The sequence below is a fragment of the Schistocerca serialis genome, chromosome 1 (genome assembly GCF_023864345.2).
Source record: "Schistocerca serialis cubense isolate TAMUIC-IGC-003099 chromosome 1, iqSchSeri2.2, whole genome shotgun sequence".
NCBI lineage: Eukaryota > Metazoa > Arthropoda > Insecta > Orthoptera > Acrididae > Schistocerca > Schistocerca serialis.
In genome coordinates, this window is record NC_064638.1 from 854,987,800 (window position 1) to 855,013,900 (window position 26,101).

The following is a 26,101-nucleotide window of genomic DNA, read 5'->3' on the forward strand; positions in this document are numbered from 1 at the left end:
GTCATTGGGATTTCTAATACAGGCAGGTGATGGAGCCAGTGAGGGAAATAGCAGACAGGTTGTAAAAGAATGCCTTTGTACAGTCTTTATGTTAGCTGGGTGGTCTCATAAAAGATGTGGACAAGGTTGTCAGCAGCTATCAAGGACGCTATGTTCAACCAACTGCCATTTGGGTTCTGAACTATACTCAGTTCCTTTCAGAAGATGGCTGATTTCGTGAAGGCAGTTAGCATTGCACACTTGGGTGCAGGCTAAGCTCACTATTTATACCATCATACCCAACACAGATTCGGTTCCTCTGTTTGCAACACAGTGGAAGGTCTAAAAAACAGACTCAAACGATTCTGTGACGATATCTGATATCAGTATATCAACCTGTGTACTCGGGTGGAGTAGCTTGGGTCCAGATCAGTTCTGTTGGGGTCATATTGTAATGGTACAGTAGCAAATGTAAAAATGCAGCATTTGTTTGATGTGCTCAATGCTGTGAAAATGACTGTTTTTCATGTTTCTACGATACTTATCTACCTCTGTGGTATAAAACAACGGACATAGTCCAAATAAAGAGGATTTGGACTTTCATTTTTGCCTTAAAAATTAAATTGCTATGTTTTCTTAATTTAAACAACTTTTATGAACAGTCTTTCATAAAATATTGATAATTATGAATTTATATTTGAAATGGGAACAAGAATTTTGTGTCCAATATGTAATTAGAAACAAGAAGTCGTGCATTATTCATAAAAATGATTATGAGTTTTATAATTACAAGATGTAGGTATTTCAAATTGAGGGAGGGAGGGGGGGGGGGGGGGGGGGGGGGGGGAAATACTGGAGAGATCTGAACCAATGCACGAGTAAGCATTTTGTTTACATCCCATTACACTACCGACCGCACTACAAACTATGTTTTTTTGTCACTCAACAGCATTGTATACAAGACTGGAAAAACTTCAAAGCCGATTATCTTCGTAAATTTATGAAAAACATTAAGAACAGCCTATTTCTTGGCACTTTTTAACAGTGTTCCACATGCGTGTTTCACTACGAAACAGCAAGCAGCCTCAGCGATTTTTATACTGCACATTAACAGTATGACAATCTACAGCACAACGCTGCAGAGGCTGTGACTGTACACGATTTTTGAAATGAAAACTACGTAGCCAAAGCGTTATTAAGAAAAAGGTTGATGACCGTTAATACATTTGAAATCTTAAAAGTTTCATTTAACATAACTTAGTAATAAGATATCTACTACTTCCAAGAGCGTAACACCACCAGTGTACATGTGCTACAGCTTCTGACCAATCATCGCGTTTGTGTTTGTTTCCATCAAGTTTATTCTTATGATGAATGGATTATAGCTTAGTGGAATCTGTGTGGTGTGTACATTTTTGTGGAATCTGTGTGGCGTGTACATTTTTTTATTTATTTATCATTTCTTTTTTTCCAAGGAGTCTGTCCTTGGGATCAATGATGAACTGCAGAAATCCAAAATACACAAATCACATTATTCTCAGAGAATGCTCATCCCTGCAGATCAGAAATACATCTCTTGTAGCTTCTGCCACTGTAGTTCGTTGAGCATGGTAATAACATTCTTGCAAGGAGCAAACAATCCCGTGACTAAACAAGCTACTCTTTGTTGGATCTTGCCTGTCTTCTACTAAACCAATACACTTGTTTCATAGATGAATTAATTTCCTTCGGATTCTTCCTATGAATCTCCGTATGGTATCCGATTTTCTTACTATTTGTTTTATGTGGTCATGCCAGTTAAGATCGCTCAAAATGTTGCTACCTCTTTATAGACCACTACATCACCTGCAAACAGCCTTACGGAGCTTCTGAAGTTGTCCACTATGTCATTTATTTATACTAAAAACTGCAAATGTCCTATACCACACTTCCTTGAGGTGCTCCCGAAATTACCTTTACGTCTATTGATTTCATTGCATTAAGAGTGACGTGTTGAGTTCTTTCAGCAAGGAAGACTTGAATCCAGTTACAAATCATCTCTAATATTCAGTAAGTTCCTTTTCTTCTCCCCAGTAAACGACAGTGCAGGACTGTGTCAAATGTCTTTCTGAAGACGACAGAGTGTCCACACAAGTGCCGTGGATCTCATGGAGGAACAGAGCAAGCAGAGGGCTGCAGGTTCTCTGTTTGCGAAATTTATATTGATTTTTACAGAGATTTTCATTCTCCAAAAATGTTGTAGTACATGGGAATAAAATAAGATCCACAATTCTGTGATAGACTGATATCACACTATAATTATGAGTGTCTGTCCTTCAATCCTTCTTGAAAACACGAATTACCTGCACATTTTACAAGTTGTTAGGTACCCTTCATTACTACAGCATCCTACGATGAACTGCTGCTAGAAGGGGAGCATGATTTTCGCATAATCTCTGTTTAATCTCACAAGCACCTTATCTGTCCCAGATGCCTTTCCACTATTACAATTGCTCTTCTATTCTGTGAGGGCTTATCTCAATCTCTGCCATTTCGGCATATTTACAATTATTGAATGGATGGACTGTATTATGATTTAGCACATAGAAACAGTTTTGGAACACTACATTCAGTATTTACGCTCTCTGTCATCTCTCGTTTTGCAGTCAGTATGGTCAGCATGGTAATAACATTCTTGCAAGGAGCAAACAATCCCGTGACTAAACAAGCTACTCTTTGTTGGATCTTGCCTGTCTTCTACTAAACCAATACACTTCTTTCATAGATGAATTAATTTCCTTCGGATTCTTCCTATGAATCTCAGTATGGTATCCGATTTTCATACTATTTGTTTTATGTGGTCATGCCAGTTAAGATCACTCAAAATGTTGCTACCTCTTTATAGACCACTACATCATTGGAGGGCAGCGTGGAGGGTAAAAATCGTAGAGGGAGACCAAGAGATGAATACACTAAGCAGATTCAGAAGGATGTAGGTTGCAGTAGGTACTGGGAGATGAAGAAGCTTGCACAGGATAGAGTAGCATGGAGAGCTGCATCAAACCAGTCTCCGGACTGAAGACCACAACAACAACAACATGGTCAGTGACTGACAAAGATGATTCTAATCATTCACAGATTTTATGCAAGACCAAAACCTCTCAAAGCTTTTAATCAGATTGGTTGGCAAAATTTTACTTTCACATTCATTGAAAATTTCTCTTTTTGTTCTCCTTGCCCCCATTTTCACTTCTTTCAGCTATCCTTTGTCATCTAGGTTTCGATTTCTCTTAAATCTGTGATGAAGCTCTCTTTGTATAAGTAGCAGTTTTCTAACAAGGCTATTAAACCAAAGTGGACAATTCCCATCCCTTAAAGCCTTGCTTGGAACATCATTGTGCAAGTTGCTGACGATGCTTTTGAATTTTATCCATTTTTGCTCCATCTTCATTGTCAGCACTGGATATTTGACGTCGCGTACTCATATACTTAGCAAATTGTATCCAATCCCTCTGCTAAGTAGAAAATTCCTTTTTTAAGAATCCTTACAAAACCTGCTGTCACTGATTCAATCCAAGCTTTATGATCACAGATTCCCTCTCTACATTAACCGATTCAAAAAGTTCAGGTCTGTTGTTAGGAAATCTAAGGCATCATCCTCACAAACAGAAAATATGAAAAGTCATGTTATATGCCAACTTTGCTGCAACTTCATGAAACCAGCAAAGAGCAGAGATGACCACCCAATGGCAGAGTACTGCTGAGAATAGCATATTAAACTACAAATGTTGCTTTGCAACCTCTGACAAATGTACCACTCCTCCAAACAGCATCTCAATATCTGCTAGTTCCCATTCCACATCCACTTCCACCTTGTCCCTGTGGATTTGATTCTTCCTCCGACTCTTTCCAGTCTATCTTGAGCTATACCACTCACACACTGCTCTTATCGGTGCTCTCCCTCTTCCAATATTCTACCTTGCCCAACATTCCCAAAAAATATTAGAATAATACTCCACTTTACTGTGTGTCATATGCAGCTTCCCCAGTCTGCAGCTTGGGAAGCTCAATGGTGCCACAGTCATAGCCTATGTCCTTATTCCCATTCCCTCCCCCATCCATTACACCCTCACCTCACTTCCTTATGCTCCCCCTTAACTTTCTCTTCTCTCAGACATTCCTCCCAATAACACCTTACCTCAATTACGCTGTGTAATCCAGATAATGTAATCATATGTGCCAATATATATTTCATCTATTCTCTTACTTTCACGGCAGGACACAGTCAAAGCTTAGTGACAATTTCAATCTTGTTCATGAATCCGTTGAAGTCTCACTTATATGGTGAGTGGTTATCTTTAAATTATTACTTCCATTAATTGTGTAACGTCAAGAAGTTTCCAGTATGATGTAAAATTATTACCAACAGATTTCAAGGTATAACAAACAGGCTAAAGAACTGAATCATGCTCTTTCTGCCAGAATATTTCATTGTTAGCATTTCTGTGCCTCTAATCTGAACACCTACATATATGTTGCTAAACAATACATTAACTCCACTACTGCCTTACATGCAAAGAGACAAGTTATTTCTTAATTTCAATGTACAGTTCTGAAACCAATATATGTACCACAAATTGGAAGTACTATATTAAATCACAGTTTACTCACTTTATCATTTCCAGGCGGTACAGCAAGCTCTGATCCATTGGGTGCCTGAATGGCAAGCATTGTGTCGTCAAAACAACTGCAGATGTCAGCATGAGTTACATACGACAGACGACAATTTTCCACATCATCTGTGATGTTCCTAATACTCTGCTGCACCCACTGAAACAATTTAAATGTTTTATTCTAAAAGTCAGTCAACATTCAGTAAATGTTGTCATAAATAATACTCTTTACGATATTGTACCTCCTGATTTCCACGTTTCAAAAGTAATACTTATATTGGAATTCTGCCTTATATAAGGAACTATAGCATCATCCATTACATAAAATTTAGATACGGATTATTACAATGGTGGTGTTGGGAAGCCCTCAAACTTGTGTAATGTGGATTACGCGAAATTAAGACAACTATCCTGGGAATGGGGGCAGGAACATGGAAGGAGGATTGGTTGGTCAGTTTAAAAGAGGGAGGACGGGACCAAACCGCTTGGTCATCGGTCCCAAGTTCCAAATAAAACAACGCCACAGGGGGAGAATAAAACAAATGAAACATACAACACAAAACAGAAAGAAGGGAAAAACCACAAGAATGAAGAAAAGGTAAGAAACGCTAATATGAACAAAAGAGGACAAGTAAACAACAGAGACACGCAAGAAACAGTTAAAAGAGAGTAAAACAAGAAAGCAGATTACAGTGGCTGGCCAACCACGAGAATAAAATGACACAGAGGGACAAAGGACATGCGCAAAAACTTAGATCAAATGATAAAACCCACCCTCACGAATAAAACATGGAACTAAAGTTGCTGTTGTGGCACTGTTGCCCAATACCAAAGTTAAAAGTCCACCACAGAGCGGCTAAAAGTGGGCAGTCCAGCAAGAGATGAACGACCGTCATTTGTGAGCCACAGCAACACCGAGATGGGTCCTCGAAACGGAGGAGGTACCCACGCGTTAGCCATTTTGTATGGCCAACGCGGAACCGGCAAAGAACAACTGATTCCCTGCAAGAGGCCCACATGGAAGACTTTCACACATTCGTAGTCTCCTTAATGACATACAGTTTGCTGTGCGTACTGTTATGCCATTCCCTCTCCCAAAGCCAAAACCCCTGCGGCGTAACACAGAACGCAGCTCAAGTTCAGAGAATCCCATCTCCATAAGCGTTTCCTACATAGCCTGTTAGGCCAGCCTGTCGGCAATTTCGTTACCTGGGATTCCAACATGACCTGGATTCCAGACAAACACCACTGAACGACTGGACCATTCCAGGCCCTAGATGGACTACTGGATGGTCGCTACCAAAGGAGGCTGAGGGTAGCATTGGTTGATAGCTTGTAGGCTACTCAAGGAGTCAGTACACAGAAGAAATGACTCCCCAGGGCATGAACGGATGTGCTCAAGAGCACGAGATATAGCCACAAGCTCTGCAGTGAATACACTGCAGCCACTGGGCAATGAATGCTGTTCAATATGTCCTAAATGGAGATACGTGGAGCTGACATGACCATCAACCACCGAGCCGTCGCTGTAAACCACTTAATGGTCCTGGAACATGGCAAGAATTGACAGGAAGTGGCAGAGGAGAGCCGCAGGTTTAACTGAGTCCTTAGGGCCAAGTGATAGGTCCAGGCAAAGCCGCAGCCTGGTTGTACACCATGGAGGTGTATGTGAATGGATATCAAGTATAGGTGGTGAAGCAAGTTCTCCAGTTCAGAAAGAAGGGATTGGACACAAACTGCAATTGTAAGCCCTTAACCGGGCCGCTGATGCGGGAAATGAACCGATACCGGTGGGAAAAGTAGACAGTATTTTGGATGTGCAGGAGAACTACGAACGTGTGCAACACAACTGGCAAGCAGTTGTGCATGTCTAACCTTCAATGGAGGGACCCCAGTCTCTACCAGGACACTGGTCACCGGACTCGTCCTAAAAGCTCCTGTCACTAGTCTCGCCACAGTGATTCGCTGGGTCGAGTAAACCCAACGCTGAGGATGCCGCCGAACCGTAAACCACTCTCCCATAGTCAGGGCGAGATTGAACAAGGGCTCTGTAGAGCTACAGCAGTGTAAAGCGATCTGCACCCCAACTGGTGTTGCTCAGGCAACGGAGGGCATTGTGGTGCTGCCAGCAGTTCCGCTTAAGCTGATGAAGGTGAGGGAGCCACGACAATCGGGTGTAAAAAACCAGCACTAAGAATCAATATGCCTCCACTACAGTGAGTGGATCGTCATTAAGGCAAAGTTCTGGTTCTGGATGAACGGTATGACGCCGACAGAAGTGCATTACACATGACTTTGCGGCCGAAAACTGGATACCGTGGGCTAGAGCCCATGACTGCGCCTTGTGGATGGTTCCATGTACGAGCCACTCAGCAACACCAGTACTGGAGCAGCAGTCCAAAATGCAGAAGTCATCCACATACAGTGAAGGTGAGACCAATGGTCCTACAGCTACTGCTAGACTGTTAATGGTGACTATAAATAGAGATACACTCAATACAGAGCCCTGCGGGACCCTATTCTCCTGGATATGGCGGGAATTATGGGAAGCACCAACTTGGACACGGAAAGTACGAAGAGACAAGAAATTTTGGATAAAAATCGGGAGCGGGTCACGGAGACCCCACTCGTGTAATGTGGAAAGGATATGCTTTCGCCAGGTCGTGTCATATGCTTTTCCTAAATCAAAAAAGATGGCAACCAGGTGTTGGCATCTGGAAAAGGCTGTTCGGATGGCAGGCTCGAGGGACCCAAGATTATCAGTGATAGACCCTGGTGGAAATTGCCCTGCCATGGAGCCAGTAGATCACGTGACTCCAGGACCCAACCTAACAGCCGACACACCATACGGTCTAGCAACTTACAAAAAACGTTGGTGAGGCTGATGGGCCGTTAGCTATCCAGATCAAGTGGGTTTTGCTAGGTTAGGGCTCTGGTACGATGGTGCTCTCCCGCCATTGTGATGTAAAGACACCATCGCACCAGATCCGGCTGCAGATGATAAGGAGATGTCACTTGCAGTCAGACGAGAGATGTTTAAGCATCTGACTGTGGATCTGATCTGGCCCAGGCACTGTGTCGGGGCAATGTGCAAGGGCACTAAGGAACTCCCATTCTGTAAATGGGGTATTACGGGGTTCACTGTGGCGTGCAGTGAATGAGAGGACTATCCGCCCATCCGGCGTTTGAGAATGCGAAAGGCTGGGGGGTAATAATCCGATGCAGATGCTTGAGCACAGTGCTCAGCGAAGTGCTCGGCAATTGTGTTTGCGTCGGTAGATAACAAACCATCGATGGTAACGCCAGGGACACCTGTTGGGGTCTGGTACCCAAAAACACATCTGATCTTCATCCAGACTTAAGGTGATGTATGGCACCCAATAGTCAAGACATACCTCTCCCAACACTCCTGTTTCCGTCTTTTGGTAAGCTGGCGAACGCGGGCATGGAGCCGTTTAAAGGCTATTAAGTGCTTTAGGGAAGGGTGCTACTTATGTGGCTGTGGAGCGCGCCAACACTCTATAATTGCCTCAGCGACTTCTGGCAACCACCAAGCTACACACTTTCACCGAGGGCACCCCAAAGATCAAGGGATCGCATTTTCTGCTGCAGAAACAATACTTGTAATTACCTGCTGACCACCGATGGCACCATGTGGGGGAGATTCAACGGTGACAGCAGATGTGAAGGCTTCCCCGTCTGCCTTGTTAAAAGCCCATTTGGGTAGGCATCCATGGGCATGACGTCGCAGGAGTAACAGGAAGATGAGGAAATGGTCACTACCACACAGGTAGTCATGTGCTCTCCAGTGGATAGATGGGAGAAGCCCTGAGCTGCAAAGTGATAAATCAATGGGCGAGTAACTTCCACTAGCCACACTGAAATGTGTGGCGGCCCCAGTATTTAAGAGGCAGAGGTCGAACAGAGACAGTAAAGTTTCGACACCTCTGCCTCGGCCAGTAAGCACGGTGCCACCCCACAAGGGGTTACGGGTGTTAAAATCTCCCAAAAGTAGGAAAGATTTAGGGAGTTGATCAACCAGTGCAGCCAACGCAAGTCAGGGGTACAGCACCATCTGGAGAAAGATATACATTGCAGACAGTTATTTCCTGCGTTGTCCGTATCCTGACGGCCACAGCTTCAAGAGGGTTTGAAGGAGCACAGGCTCACTACACACCAAGTTCAGGAAGTAGATGCTAACTCCACCTTACACTATTATATTCGCTATGGTTCTTGTAATATCCCGTGTAGCCACAAAGGGCAGGGGTCCACATTGCTGGGAACCAGGTTTTGTTGAGGGCAACGCAGAGAGCAGGTCACTGTAGTAGCTCAGCCAGGTGGTGGAAAAAACCGCTGTAATTCACTTGAGGATAATGTGATCGTGAGGCTGGGAAAGCACGAAACATTCAATGAGGCAGTTTACGCCTCAGGGTCACCTGCCGCCACCAACTTTTTTCCCTGAGCAGTCTATATCCATTGTGTCTGAGGATCCGCTGATATCTAGGTCCTCAGCAGACGCCAGAATCTCCACCCCATCCTCAGACGCAGACCTTGTAGGTAGCAGTGGTGTGGGTGCCATCGCAATTCCCTTGGTCTTGGGGGTCATCTTTTTGGGTTCCTCTTGCTGCTCCTTGGGTTTCTCTGGCTGGGAGGGCTTCACTAATTCAGTCACCGGGACTGAGGATGATCATGAAGCCCTACGACCAGCTGCTTTTGGGCTTTTCAGCCACCCACTAGCAGAAACCTGGGAAGGGACCCCTTCCTAGTGAGAGGAGCTGAAGAAGACATACACTTCTCCAACTGAGAAGTGGGGACTGGTCTCCCCGTTGGTTGGGGGGGGGCAGTGCTCCCTAGGTAGGTGGTGCGGGAGCAACAGGGATGGAAGTGCCCCCCACTGGAAGCAGGACAGTACTGCTGGATTGAAGAATGTCCTGAAGAGGCAACTATCACCTATGCACTTTATGAATTCTGTACTTCTAGTGCCTTAACAACTCTCATATAAAAACCCATTTAGTGAGTGCATTGGAGCTAATGTACGACTTGGGTATTACTGCAGGTGGTCCTATCTTCAGTGGGATGGGATATAACAGTGACAACTAGAACTTTCTGCACAGAGGGAATATGCACAGGACAGGCCTGCACCTCATTTATCTGATGCATGTGGATGTAGGGGTGGCAAAAGACTGGATTTGGTTACTTCATAGATTGGGCAAGTTGCATGTTGTTGTGATGATAATTGGTTTGTGGGGTGCTCAGCTGTGCGGTCATCAGCACCCATACAAAGTCCCACTTTTTACACAGTCCATTTTCTTTTCACAATCCAATCCAGTCACGCTCACAAATGACGATGATGAAATGATGAGGACAACACAAACATCCAGTCCCCGGGCAGAGAAAATCCCCAACTTGGCTGGGAACCAAACCTGAGACTCCATCATCCAGAGGCAGCAAAGCTAGCCCCTAGACCACAAGCTGCGGACACAAGCTGCATGTGTCATATCTGTGCACTATGAATGAAAGTGCAAGTCTGAAAGCCAAAATACACTGCTGAACTTTTTATTGGCACTTCTACCTAATGTTCATCACCTCTTTTACATGGATTCTCCAGACAGCATGTTTCTTATCAGCAGTGAAGCAAAGGAAAACAGTTGTCTAGAATAGTTATTAAAACAGATACAATAATAACAATAATAGTAGTGGTACATCAACACATTAGCCTGGATTCTATAACATGTCCTTTGCGTTTGACAGGAACCTGTATATGACAGCTGACTGCACCATGAAAATATTAACAGGATATTTACTCATAAGTAAAAAGAAAGAACTTAATAGGAACAAGACAGACCATAACATGAATAGTAAACACCTACGAAACCCATACTTGCATTAAATGGATAACATTGAGTCATATGTGGATGGGCATTATTATAGATCAGCACATCTCTTATTGTGCCTGGTGGTCTATCAGTAAAGTGCATGCCTGCAAACTGAAAGGTTGTGGGGTTGAATCCCAGTGCGCCACAGATTTTTCAGTCTGCCTTTTAACCCAATATTCAACTCTCAATGGTATGGAGGTTCAAGAGAAATGACAGGTGGTCCAGATTCCACCTTAAACTGTAGGTTCCCTTTCCCCAATTTGATAACTGGAGTAGGTTAGGTACATCTAATCCCCCAGAGAGGCAATAACTGGAAAACTGGCACCAAGCCACTGACACAAAAGAAATATATATATAGTACAACATTTGCACAGAGTACCTCGTGCTTCTTGTCCTGAGCAGCCTAGCACAATTTTCACAAAAAAAGTCAGAATTGAACTTTGAACAAGAAGTCAATGAGCAGAATATCCTTCAAGCCATTAACACCATTAATATCTAGTGCACAGACACAGTGCTTGAATTTAGTCTTACATGGAAATCAACAGTAAGGCCGATGACTATTCTGCTTGGTTTGTGAAATAAAATGTGTACCCTGTTTCATCGCCTACGACTGTCCTATCACGAACCAAGCACTGCCATTACGGAACTACTGCAGAAATGTCAATGCAAGCACCATATATTTGGATGTGTGTTTATGTGTCAGATTCTCGGCATCCATCTGGCATATAACTTCTGGAAAAGATTCTCCATGTAATTCCATACAACAGGAGTAAATATATATCACAATGTCTGCTGTGTCCCACAATTTTAAAGCAATGATTCTCTATAATATGATGTGTATCTGCTCATTCATGAGCGACAGTTGCCCACTGGGTTTTGCATTATCTAAATTTTGACAAGCTTCAGAAAGCTGCCTAGTTGCTGATGAAAAAGTCCAAATAGTACTATGCTGTGTGTCCAAGAATAATATCACAGTCATAACTTTGCAATTGGCAGGAGGATGAATTAGCGTCACTATAATGGTGATACAATGACTGAAAGCTCTAATTGTGCAATTGTACATAAACAGTTTCTTACACAGAGGAAGTTATTTTTTGGTGGTGCGGAAAACTGTTCCTGAGTAACTTAAACAGAGTGGTCAGGTTGTCTCTACTCAATTCCATAGTCTCTTATATGTTGGGTAAAATCAACAAACCTCGGAAAAGAGCACCACAGGAAAGATGAAATTCAGGTGCATGACATTAAAAATGTTCTCACTTGCAGTAACTTATTTTCATACTGGTTTTAATCTATTTTACATACTGCAAAGAGTAATTTAAATCCATACACTCAAGGAAAAAAATCTTTCACACACAATGTGGCCAATGATGATTCAACAGCACGGTCATCAGCCCCCTTATGAAGGGTTCAGCATGCCATTCACTTGGGGCAGAAGGGGGGCTAAGGAGGCTGTCCCCACAGGTGGAGGTGTGCTTACAAAACATGAAAGTCCACTCGGCAATTATAAAAAACTACCGTCATGATGCACAAAACTTTTATCCTAAAAACCTATTAATAAAAATTCCAAACTGCCAGGGCAATTCACCCATCCAGAGCACCAACACTTTAGGGATCAGGTGCAGCAGTTCACAATATTTCAAAATCCGTGTTACACTGGTGTCGGCATCAGTTAGGATCGTGGGCAGATCTCCATCAAAACTGTGGGTTACCCTAATGTCTATTTAGTCACATCGAAATGAAAGTGGCACACCACAAACCTCACAGAGTGATAAATCATACTGCCAGAGGAGGCAACCAAGCGTTACTGGGCAATGTTCAATGCACAGTCTGGTGAGCAGCGCTTCCTTCCATTGGTGTGGCTGGCACAAAGTCCACCATACCTGTGTGGTCAATTTGAATGACCGCAGTTTGTTCGCCACTTCCAACCATTTTGTTTCCCAATGATGCATGCTGCTTCAGCTGTGGCATATCCCAGTATACCGACATGTCCAGGCACCTAGCAAAAGAGCACCTCCTTGCATCAGTGTTGGATCTGCTGTAAGGTGTCATGGAGGATATGAATCAACTAGTCCACTGTTTACATTTGGTAGCTCAGCTGTATTGCAATGAGTCTGAGCAGACAAGAAATTTCACACTGTGAAGCCTCTGAACCTACTCCAGTGCTATCATTATGGCATGTAACTCCACATCATACTTTGCAAGGTGCTCGAGAAGGCATACATGGAAAACCCTTTCAGCAAAAATATTTGCTGCTGCTGTTGCTGGTGATGGCAGGTTGTTGGTTTAAAGGGCTTAAACTAGTTGGTTATCAAGCCCTAAATTTAAACAAAAATGATGTAAAAAGATATGAAACAAGAAAAGAACTGCCAGTTCCAAATGTCAGAAATGTATGTGATACTAACTTTAGCCAGATAGTTAAAAGTGAGATAAAATCCAGGCAGCTAAAACCTGTAGGTGGTCACCAAAGTATACACCATGAGGCATGACCACAGTAGAACTAAAATGGGGCAAGAAACTAAAAAGGAATGAGAAAATGCAGACTGAATGGACTAGAGAGCTAGTCACCTGAAACAGTTAGATATGTAAAATGCATACATAAAAATTTAAAAATGCACAACAGCAGGGAGAAAGTAGCCTGAGGCCACTCAGGGCACCCCCTCCCCCCAGCAAGAGGAAGCTGTGGAGGTGCATTAAATTTTGTTATAAAATTCTCTTTCACTCAGGAAATGTAGGTCTTTGGTAGCTGCTAGCCCACTGTCTGCGAGTATCTGAGGTAGACAGTGAGCCATGGCACAGTTGACTTTGTCTCAATATCTGTAGTGATCTTTCTTTGATATCTCGAGCTAGTTTTGGAGCTCTGACTACTAGGACTCTGGCACAGTTAGTTAAAAGGTAAAGCAGAGTGGCGCTACAAGAGATAGTAAGACCAGTTTCCTGGAGGGATACAGAGAGTGTAAGGGTTTGGAGTTCACCTGGCATGACTAGAGTGAATGCTCTTCCTTCCGGAGAATAGAGGAGGAGCCACTGACTAGCAGTACGCCAGAGAGCTGTGTGTTGTATCTTGTGCTGTATATGTTGTTGTTGGGCTCTGCCAACTGTGATGAAATTCATAGTATCTCCATATAACGCACTTGGTGTGTGTTACCTCGGCCTAGTTCGAAGGGTGGATCACAGTTCCCAGTAAATGTAATTACTGTTTGTTCCCCATTAAAGGCTTGTGGAACAAGTTACTGCCCATATGGGGTGTAACATGGCCAGCTTTGGATGGGCCTCTAAGGGTGCTGACATCTACGGGAACAGAATCACAGCACTGATGGTGAAGAACACACCGAGAGTTTGGTTACTGTTAAGCACTTATCCTGTTCTAAATATATATGTTGCAGTAAACCTATGCGAGAATTGCCATCCTGGTTACCAGACATAGATACCTTTGAATTAAGTGATTCTTCCTGTGTTTGCATAGTAACACAACAGAAGGTGTTTGCATAGCAACAACAGAAAGGCCATTCATTAATTATAAAGATGGCAGTGCATAAAGTGATTTAGGAGCTATTTAAAAATACTTAAATTTGCTAGTTGTTATTGTTGTTCAAGTCTAAACTGACCCAATTTCTTATAGGTAGTAAGCTGTGGTGTCAGCTGTGTTATTGGTGACACATTATTTGTTACTGCTGTAGCTATTTGGCGCAACTGTTGATTAAAGCAGTGATAACACACAAGGTACTTCTGGTGATCAGCTTGATCATTATACTTAATACTTTATAAATATTCTTGGTGACAAATTCTTTGTCTGAAATTACACAAAGTAAGCATCAGTTAATTATGTCCAAGCCCTGGTGGCTTTAAGTATTGAAAGAGTATATTGTCATTTAGGTTTCCATAAGGTTTAACAGCTTTTATGTTGCAGTAGCTATTGCTATGTACTGGAAGTTGTTCTATTAAATTTATGTACGGACCAGCTGGCAGTCATAGCAGTATGAGGAAGTGATGTGAGCAGGGTGGGGGGATCAATCTTAACATTAATGCTGTCATGTACATGACCATTTTGGATACAAGGTGCCTTACTTCCACTTACTGTCAAAGTGGCTGGCCTGGTTTTGAGATTTTATTGCTAATCTTTCAAGTGATTTTATTCTTTTAAATTCTGAAATGTCTTGGCGTATTTTTATTTATTGATTGTAAAGTGTTACTTAAAGAATTTTATAGTTACGAAAGCTTTTAATGTTTCGATTCATTGCAAGGTTTTGCTTAAACTTAAAAAGGTTAATTAAACTGTAATGGTTTTATGGCAAAAGTGAATGAACACACTGCCTAAATTACAAGAGATTTCAGGAAATTGCAATATTGAAATTCATGGTCTATGGTGTTTAGCACCACAAACTGCTTGTATCCTGGATTGTTCTCAGCTTGTTGAGGGTCACGATAGCCCGCCATTCCATATCTCAAGGTTTTCAAAATTTGATGTTGCAGTTGCAATATTAAGTCTGTGCCTGGTACCCCAGTTCAAGTTTGTCTCCTGTTGTTGGTTCTTTAGCTAATTTGTCAGAGAGTATATTTTCCAGAATACCTACGTGGCTCGGTGTCCGGGTGAACATTACTGTTGTTTCAGAGCTGTGGAGATGAACTAATAGGTCTTTGATTTTAGCAACCAAATGGTTAGCACCAAGATATGCCTTGTAAGCAGCCCATGGAGTCACTAAAAACCAGGTAGTTCTCTGTGGTGAAAGTTTTAATATACTGCAGAGCCTGCGATGAGACCACTAACTCTGCAGTAAACTGCATGCACCTGGCAGAGAACATTTCTCGTGCCCATCAGGATGCAAAAGCGAAACAAACCTTGTTATTGATTTTTGATCCATCTACGTAGATGTGTCTAATTTGGATAGTGGTGGAAAACTTAACTAAGCCATCATCAGAATGGAGGGATCAACATTCTTCCTAGTCGTGAAAGAGATCCATCCAAATCATAAGACTGGGTAAATACTTTACGTGGCGCATAATCTGTCCACTGTGATTTTCTGGACATAACATTACAGAGGATTTATTTTTGTACCCATGCAGCACATTCAGTATGGCCCCATGGCCTCAGGTCAATCTGCAGCTCAAGCATCTCACTCTTCATCCAGAGATACATCCATGGTGACCTCAGTGACAGTGATCTCTTTCCTAATCACTCTCTCTTTCTCAACCAATGGAACATGCACCACACTGGACACTTCAAAAAGCCACTGGTACACTTTCACCTCCAAAGCAACTTTTGAAACCAGTCAAGATAAGGATATCTAGGGAGGTTCTGAGTGGGAACTATATGAACACAGACAAGAGGTAGCAGCTGGAGGTCCTTGCATAGAGTCAATTGTATACCAGCTGTGCATAGGTTGCCAAGAGTTAGTTGCTGGCGGGACATGAGCTTCCTCCAGGAAGCTGTCTACAGAGCCACTGTGGTGGACCAGATCTAACAAGCTCAACACTGATGGTTCTGCCAAACCCACGGGCAACACATCCTTAGTCCAATCAGAATAAAATCAAAGCAGAGGTATCAGTGACTTTAAAATCAAAGCAGAGGTATCAGTGACTTTAAAATGAGTATCTTGCAAGCAGATGCAGAAAGGCCTCTCCCGTGTCAGGAGCTGCATTTCTTCCAAATGCGATTGGCGTCCCAATTGTTGCCCATGTCCTCCTCCCTCAGCGACAGTGATTTACCCGAGAGATCAGTGGGAATGTAAGACAGTGCCCTACTTTCCAGTTTCTCCATGTGGACATCTATATCCTCAACAGCAAAATAACAATCAAAAAGGGGGAGCTCTCACTGATCTGACAATTTAGTAGCCACTTTCTTCTATTTCAAGCTACTTTTTCCTTACTTACAGGAGCTTTTTTTTTTAATTAATTAATTATATATAATATATTACAATATATTCTTTACAGACGAATGGAAAAACTAGTAGAAGCCAACCTCGGGGAAGATCAGTTTGGATTCCGTAGAAACACTGGAACACGTGAGGCAATACTGACCTTACGACTTATCTCAGAAGAAAGACTAAGGAAAGGCAAACCTACGTTTCTAGCATTTGTAGACTTAGAGAAAGCTTTTGACAATGTTGACTGGAATACTCTCTTTCAAATTCTGAAGGTGGCAGGGGTAAAATACAGGGAGCGAAAGGCTATTTACAATTTGTACAGAAACCAGATGGCAGTCATAAGAGTCGAGGGGTATGAAAGGGAAGCAGTGGTTGGGAAGGGAGTGAGACAGGGTTGTAGCCTCTCCCCGATGTTGTTCAATCTGTATATTGAGCAAGCAGTAAAGGAAACAACAGAAAAATTCGGAGTAGGTATTAAAATCCATGGAGAAGAAATAAAAACTTTGAGGTTTGCTGATGACATTGTAATTCTGTCAGAGACAGCAAAGGACTTGGAAGAGCAGTTGAATGGAATGGACAGTGTCTTGAAAGGAGGATATAAGATGAACATCAACAAAAGCAAAACGAAGATAATGGAATGTAGTCGAATTAAGTCGGGTGATGCTGAGGGAATTAGATTAGGAAATGAGACACTTAAAGCAGTAAAGGAGTTTTGCTATTTGGGGAGCAAAATAACTGATGATGATCGAAGTAGAGAGGATATAAAATGTAGACTGGCAATGGCAAGGAAAGCTTTTCTGAAGAAGAAAAATTTGTTAACATCGAGTATAGATTTAAGTGTCAGGAAGTCATTTCTGAAAGCATTTGTATGGAGTGTGGCCACGTATGGAAGTGAAACATGGACGATAAATAGTTTGGACAAGAAGAGAATAGAAGTATTCGAAATGTGGTGCTATAGAAGAATGCTGAAGATTAGATGGGTAGATCACATAACTAATGAGGAAGTATTGAATAGGATTGGGGAGAAGAGAAGTTTATGGCAAAACTTGACCAGAAGACGGGATCGGTTGGTAGGACATGTTCTGAGGCATCAAGGGATCACCAATTTAGCATTGGAGGGCAGCGTGGAGGGTAAAAATCTTAGAGGGAGACCAAGAGATGAATACACTAAGCAGATTCAGAAGGATGTAGATTGCAGTAGGTACTGGGAGATGAAGAAGCTTGCACAGGATAGAGTAGCATGGAGAGCTGCATCAAACCAGTCTCAGGACTGAAGACCACAACAACAACATAGGAGCTGTTGGCTGTATAGGTAGAGGAGATGGCTTAGTAGGCCTCTGATCATGTGCAGTGGTATGTGACAACTTCCAAGACCATTGCTGACAGACTTCTGAAAGGGTTTGGGGTCAAGTCTGGTGTTTCTTCCATAGGTAGTGCATGTACTTGTACTGTGGAACCTCACATAGTGAGCATAATTCGTTCCAGAAGCTTGCTGATAATGCGAAACACTCGTTAAGTGAAACAATTTACCCCGTATCAATTAATGTAAAATACGATAATATATTCCGGGCAGAAAAAGTACTAGAAGTTTTATCTAATTCATGCCATTTATTAAAATAAAGTATAGATAAGAGTATTGTGTACTTTATTATTCACAATACATAACTAATTCTTTTTTACTAGGAAGCTATCTAAAGTTATTTGTTTCTGCTGATGCTTCAACACTTGGCAAAATGCAACAGAGCACTGTCGTCAAGTAAATTTTTGATGTGCATAGCCACTGCTTTATTGGGATGATTTTAAATGTATGATGCAACCGATTCCCAGGTTTTCACCGTTTCACTTATTGTGCCAGAAGATTGCTGCTTTTCTGTACTGTTTCTCCTCTTCTGAAGAACTCCTCTGAGGAACTTCCTGCTGCAAAACACACTGCAACTCCGCAAGCTATTCAGTGGTCATTTACTGGCCGTTATCTTCCACAAGCTCATCAACTTCATTGTTACCCACTTCTAGTCCCATGCATTTGTCCAAAGACCAAATCTCGTTGACTATAGGCTCCACAGGAACTGACTCAAATGCCTCAGAATTACATTTGACAACGCACTCTGGCCAAAGCTTCTTACAAGCAGAAGTGAGAGTTCTCTTGGTGAACCCTTCTCATGCCCTTTTTGATCATCTTGATGCAGGCAATAATGGTGGTGGTGGTGGTTAGTGTTCAACGTCCCATCGACAACGAGGACATTAGAGACGGAGCGCAAGCTCGGGTTAGGGAAGGATTGGGAAGGAAATCGGCCGCGTCCTTTCAAAGGAACCATCACGGCATTTGCCTGAAACGATTTAGGGAAATAACGGAAAACCTAATTCAGGATGGCCGGAGACGGAATTGAACCGTCGTCCTCCCGAATGCGAGTCCAGTGTGCTAACCACTGCGCCACCTCGCACGGTGCAATAATGGTGAAGTGACATTTCCAGAGTGAATTGGTAGCTTCAGTCACCTCAAAGCAAAGCTTCAGTCAACTCAGTTTAGAGCTTCTTAAAGTTAGAAATAATCTGCTGGTCTACAGGCTGGAGAAGCGGAGTGGTGTTGGGAGGCAGAAATCCGATCTTGATGAATTGATGTTCTTTAGTATCCTTTTCCAGAATAGACTAGTCTCTTCACAATTAAAAACCTGTTATGGCAGATAACCCTCAGAATCTACAAGCATCTTGAAGTTGCTGATGAAGTTCTCTGCTGCCTTTGTGTTGGAACTGGCTGCTTTGCTCTGCCTCACAATGCTGTGGATGCCGGTTCTTCCCTTGAACTTCTCAAACCACCCATGGCTTCCGTTGAACACATCTTTGGTCATCGATGATCCAGGTGTCTTCTTACCGAGGATGGCGAAAATCATACTCGACTTTTCACAAATGATGTTCTCGTTAATAGCATCACCTTCCAATTGCTTTTCATTTATCCATATAAGAAGCAACCTTTTGACAGCTTCCAGAATATGAAACTACTGTTTAGATACTCTTGTCACTCCCTTTGACACATCTCTCCCCTTAATCTTGTCCTTGTTCTTGAGGATAATGCAGATAGTTAATGTAGACCGATTGTCTGTGCATCCTAAGTCAGCAACACTCACACCATTTGCATTTTTCAATGATTTTACATTTCATTTGTAAGTAATTTTCTTTCTCTTATGGTCATCAGTTTGAGGCTTTATCTTCAGGGACATTTCTATGAAGGTTATTAAAATATGCACACAAAAAACACTGTGAGAACAGAAGATGAGAAAAATGTGTGCTCACAAGTTGCACAAAGATAGTAGCAGAAAGAGCACTAAATCCAGACTGCAGTATATTCTAAAGACATTGCTCATATGTTGCTGCCAACAATGAAAGGTGTTCATATTGTTGAATATTTCCCCCACCACACACTAACAGCTAGTGACACAACACTAACTTGTCGTCACTCATTACGTGAAACATCTGTCGTTAAGTGAGTTACTTCTTTTACAATTCTTTTGCTCGTTATGCAAATTTTGCATTATTGGCAGTGCTCATTAAGTGAGATTCCACTGTACTTTAATCTGTAGTCCAAGTTTGTGTGGAAGCAACCAACTTAGCAACTCGCTTCTTAGCTTCAAACTCCAGAATTATCCTTTCCTTATTATAAACCCCACACTTCCTGCTTCATACTGGATGAACCTCTGAGCACTTGATACATTTTAGAGGAAGTGTACAAGACTTGCCTGGTTGTAAGCAGTGCCTCCACAATTTATTTCCTCTCTTAGCCCTCCCATTATATGCCTTGGTATGATCAAATGTTTGGCATTTAAAACATCACTTTGGATTGGGAAAAGAGAGATAGAACCTGCAAGAATACATTCAAATAATTCTGGAATATTGAAGGTTAGAATAAATGATGCAGGTTTCTTCCAAATGTGTCATCAACTATCCCAATATTGTTCTGCACCTCTGTGACACTCATGTTTTAAATTCATCTACTTGCTTACGGTCCATATTCATTACATGGGAGCAGCCTTTATGGAAATTAAAGGAGTTATGCTATTCAGTGACAACATGGTAGTCACCTTAGGTCTTGCACCTCAGAAGTTTAGGTTTAGGTACATATTGTGATGGGCCAGTTTCAACTAAAAGTGTACCATTACGAAGTCATTTAACACTTTGTAAGCACCCAAAAATAAACTTCAACCCACTGCGAATATAGAGAGAGATATTCTCAAAGGTTCCATCTACTCTCTTGATTATGATGGAAGTGTTAAGGCAGTCTGTTGCTGTAAATCTGAGACTACTATTCAGGTGGACTGACCATTTGTGCCTTCGTTGTTGGATGGATGGATGTAGAAACAACCTGGAAATACACCTGTCCCATCAGTAGTAGATGCGAGTTGGGGTCGCTTCACAGGGACTCCAGAAGCCTTTAGGGAAACAAATATCAACCCAGGCAAAGCCTCTTGTGCCCGAGTATGTCTTGTACAACCAGGCGGCAGGGGGTGGGGTGCCCTGGACAATGCCTGCTAGAATGTTTTACAACTGTCAATCACCTGATTAGCATGTAACAAACCTTATTATTGAGTATTTGTTTATAGGTGTGTACCTTCCTTGCGGCCCATGCAGTGAAGCCAATGCCCTGGTTCTCTAAAACTCCCAATGTTCCACTTCCACACCTAATGATCGTCCCTAGAGGACAGGAAGAGTTTGCAGTTGCCTGGAGGCACTGGCCAGTCTCCAACTTGGGAAACTAGGGCCACCATGCCCATACCCTACGAGGAAAAATCAGCTCTCCTTTCCTTATATTGTGGGACACACTTTGTTAGGCCCTTCTGCTGAGGCCTGTCCGGGTTGAGTGATCCTCCCAGCAGCTATGCTGCAACCAGCATAGCCTTCAGCATCATTGAGGCATGCAAACCCACTCACCCAGCACTGGAGGTGCCTATGATAAGCCAGTGTCTCCTGGAAGGGGCAATGTGATCAAGCATACACAAAAAAATGTGAGTAAATGAAAGTCATCATTTACTAACTAAAATGTTTTAATTGGATATTGAAACAGTAGCGTATGACAAAATGTGAAACAGCTAAATACCATCCAGTAGGATGAGCTGTCATCTAACATGTAAAAAAATAAACCTTTTTTGTTACCACTTGGCAAAATAGCTTTCCTCACATGATCCAATCACAGCCAGTTTCTTTAACGTACCTGCTTGTGTGTGTCAAGCTTCTGTTCATGTTCATCAAGCATTGCAATTTCTTTCTTCAATACTGACAGCCGTTCAGCCGTTTCCTGTGTGTTGCAGCCAGGACCAGCACCCCTATTGATAAAGCAAGCACAACATTTGAACACACATTTGTCTTCATATACAACAATGATAGATAATTACATGTGAAAGTTCATAACACCCAACTGCTGAATTTCAATGTGCAAAGCCATATTCCGACCAGCAACAAATGTGACTCCACTCAAATTGTGTAACCCAAGTTGCAAATAAAACACCTATATTCCCACACTAGCAACCTGCCATGACGCAAGAGAGAACCGAATTTGAAAAATTTCACACTAGTGACACGCTATACATCATTACTCAAGTTCATCACGAACAGGTTCACAGATACATTATGAAAATGTAATCACAGTGGCCAAAGGTGGGTAAATTGCAATCTAAAAAGCTCATTTATCTCTCACTACAAGTAAAAGGACAGAAAGTAATTGCACATGCTCTTGGTACGTATTGTGAATTCATCATTGATGGCTGTGTGTGCTATTTGGTTTCCTATAATACCAAATAGAGTATTACTTGCTTTCCTAAATGGGAAGGACTGGGAATTTTATTAATGGTGAGTGGATGGAGTACTGTGCAGCAGTTCAGTCTGGTGTAGTGAGCAGTTTCTGCGACCCCCAACGCCTTAACACCAGATGTGCAGCTGGGTCACTTGTGACCTCACTACTTAATTCTTTCGTTTGCAACTCTTTGGCATTATTGCCTAGAGCGCTGAATTTCTGCGAGTTTTTGTGAAACAAGGCAATTAGTGATTATATTTACTTTTACATTTTATGGGGAAACATTAAAAGAGAAACATGAAGATTCACCTACAACTGAGGAAGTCTCAGTTCTGGCCTCTGCTGCAGCTGCTATAACCATTTTATTTTTCGTGTAGCTTTATGCTTATTGTTTGGTCAACAATCACAAAACTTTCTGCCTAATGACAAAAAATGGTTCAAATGGCTCTGAGCACTATGGGACTCAACTGCTGAGGTCATTAGTCCCCTAGAACTTAGAACTAGTTAAACCTTTACTAACCTAAGGACATCACAAACATCCATGCCCGAGGCAGGATTCGATCCTGCGACCGTAGCCTGCCTAATGACATTGCAGTTTTCCAGCACGGGAGGAGTGGGAGAGCAGTTTGAAACAAATCTGTCTGTGTATGCAAGTACTGCGCAGCCAGTCCTTTGTCTCTCGAAATATGGCTTCAGTAGTGCATTCTAACTGTGTAAACAGTGCTTGCAATATACAAATCTATTATAGCCAAATGTCTACGAACAGAAGAGAACATTATAAACGCACTAAATGAGATTTTGGATCATGAATCTGAGGGAGAGCTGCTGGAGTCTTAATCTGAGTAACAATTAACACCATCTGCAACACCAGATTTTTTAAAAATCAGATGATGTTACTACTCAGGATGTTCTTCATTACTGAATATTGATGAAGGTATGTATGCTTGTGTGTTTGTTTTTATAATAATTCTTGTTTATGTATGTTTTGTTTTAGGGTGCGAAACAATGGGGCCATATGTGCCCAAGTTAACACTATAGAACAAGACACAGACGAGGTAAAAATAACTATATACCAATCCCAATTGACATAAGAGAAGGCAAATAAGAACAGGGATGTGGAAATGAGGCTACAAGACTCCATACAGAAACAAAAGTCCAAAACTAAAAATCAACTGGTCGTCGCCATACTGCTGTGACAGATAAAAAGTAAAATGCAGTCAACAGCCTGCAGGTGTTATTTGGGTCATTCCATGTCAAGTCACCCAGGCCTTGACACCAACCATGTCAGATTTTGATGAAACTTGGTACAATTACTTCTTTTATCAAGTTTTTAGATTTGGCGTTGTTTCTGAAGTCGGAAATCGTAACTTAAACGTGCCCTCACAACTAAAAAAACTTGTATATTAAAGAATACTCAAGATATCAGTATGACATTTTGGAATAAGTTTGTGTATTATATCTAAATGTTAAAAAAAAATACCATAAAGATATATTAAAATCTTCCCAATGAAAAAAATTTACAAGGTTTTTTTTCTTTCTTTTTTTTTTTTTTTAGCTAACGAATGTTTAGTTTTACAAAAACTGCAATATCTAGAGTCTCAGACCTGATAGAAAGCTCAAATTTGTTTTAAAATACTCTTAATTGTATAGGCTATTAGAAAAAAGAAAAATTGTGCTGGCTTTTTAACCTGTTTAATAGTTATCTAATTTTTAAAATAATATTAATTATATTTTAAAAGTAAAAAGTACCAAGTGACTTAGACACTGAAAATAAGTTTTTGTCTTCTTGGTGTAACAATGTACGCTTGGATTTTGTTTTGTTACTCCTGTGTTTTGAAGTAAAAAATTATTACAGTGTTAAATAGTGCTTGGATAGTATTTTATTAAGTTTATTCGAATTTTCAGTAAGTACTGTTACTTAGTTTACAGAGATTCTTTTCCAATATCCTATAAAAGTAACCAGAACAGTAATCAGACCAAAAGTGAAATCAGTATGTCAGATATTCAAGCCTGTAGCGTAGGGTTATTTAAAAAATCTGACTGTTTCCAAACAACCTACACACCTTCAAAAAAGTTACAACCGGTATCTGAATTGAGTGAAGAAGAAAAAGATTTGATCCACTTACAATCTGGAATTAATCTGTGTGAATTTAAGAACATATGTTCACACCACAGCTACGACTTTTTAAATGTTTTTGAAAAGTATCAAACAACATTTGTAGACACACTAAAAAACACAAAAAGCCCATCAAAAAATCGTTGAGAAGTGTAGGCTTGGATCTTTCTAAACAATTACTGACAAAAAATATTAGCATAAAACCTGGACAAAAGCTTTGCTCAACATGCTGTAACTTTTGTGAGGAACAATTAAGAGTTGAAGTCAATGAAAGTGAAACAGATGATGAAGTCATGGTTGAATTAGAATCATTGGAATCCAGAAATGAATCCCTCGTACAAACAAACATTGCTCTTGATAATTTAGGTTTCACACCGATAAAGCTTCATGGCTTGTCAGAACAAAGTAAAGGGTCTTATTTGAAAAGGAAGGTTAGCAGTATTGAAAAGACTGCAAAAAAGGCGGTTCCAAAAGCATTAAAATATAATGCAACAAGTTCTGATGACGAATAAGATACAAGAGTGGTTGAGAAAGCAAAGGATTTTGATGTAATGATTTCTCTTATGAAAGAGAAGATTTCATCTGTTGGGAGGTCTAGAAAAATCCAGATTCTGACCTTGGCTCCAGATTCTTGGAGTCGAAATAAAGTGATGACAGAATTTAATGTAAGTTAGTACATTGTGCTAGTACATTAGCTAGAAAGCTAAAATCTGAAAAGGGTATTTTGGAAACTCCTGGTACAAAAAAGGTAAAACTCTTTCTGAAAATACAGTAAGACTTGTAACAGATTTTTTATGAAAAGGATGAAAGTTCCAGAGTGCTACATGGAACAAAAGACAAAGTAAGTGTTCAAAACAATGTGTACATGCAAAAAAGACTCATTTTGTGTAACTTGAGAGAACTATTACTCTTTCAAATGGGAGAATCCCGAGGTAGAAGTAGGATTTTCAAAATTTTGTTTCTTGAGACCTAAATGGTGTATCCTTGCTCGTGCTGCAGGCACACACACTGTATGTGTATGCAGTATCCACCAGAATGTTAAACTATTACTGGATGCTGTGAATATTGAAGAATCTTATAAAGACCTAATTAAGATGCTTGTGTGCAACACGGAAAACCAAAACTGCATGCAACATCATTGTGACAGCTGTCCTGCAAATACTGCACTAACTGAGTACTTAACTGAAAAACTAAGTGAAGATTATGATTTAGAAGAAGAAATTGTAATCAGTCAGTGGGTTAACACAGACAGGGCAGAAATGATCAAACAGTCTATCAGTATTGAAGACTACATTTCTTTATTGGTTAGGTCATAGGAAAAGCTCACCCTGCACTCATTTATAGCAAAATCCCAATCAGCAGCCTTTAAAAGATTGAAAGAAGACCCACCACCCAAAACAGCAATTATTGTGATGGATTTCAGTGAAAATTATTTCTTTGTTATACAAAATGAGATCCAAAGTTACCACTGGAATAGAGGTGGTGTACTCTACACCCAGTTGGAGTTTTTCTAAGAAATGAGGAAAACAATGTTTTTGTTTCCAACCACTGTTTTATTAGTGATGACCAAGAACATGACACTGGTTCTGTTAACTTTGTACAAAAAGAAATTACAAAGTGGCTGTCATTACATCGTACTGACACTGACTCAGTTCACTACTTTACATATGGTTGTGCTGGGCAGTACAAAAATAAAAACAGTTTTAAAAAATTTGACTGAACACTTGAGACTTTAATTTGAAGGCCCAACACACTTTTTTTTTTTTTTTGCAACAAGTCATGGGAAGTCAATTTGTGATGGCCTAGGAGGAACTATTAAAAGAAGGAAAGCCAGTCCA

The 26,101-nt window shown here is 41.2% G+C and overlaps 1 protein-coding gene across 1 annotated transcript in view; it reads right to left on the reverse strand.

Moving 5' to 3' along the window:
* The window catches only part of LOC126485364 (transcription factor E2F5-like), a 69,523-nt gene that overhangs the window by 34,758 nt on the left and 8,664 nt on the right, over positions 1-26,101 (reverse strand). The window contains exons 3-4 of the mRNA XM_050108867.1: positions 21,569-21,680; positions 4,630-4,788 (exon numbers count right to left, since the gene is read on the reverse strand). Coding sequence (XP_049964824.1) covers positions 4,630-4,788; positions 21,569-21,680 — 271 coding nt within the window. The remainder of the gene's footprint in view (positions 1-4,629; positions 4,789-21,568; positions 21,681-26,101) is intronic.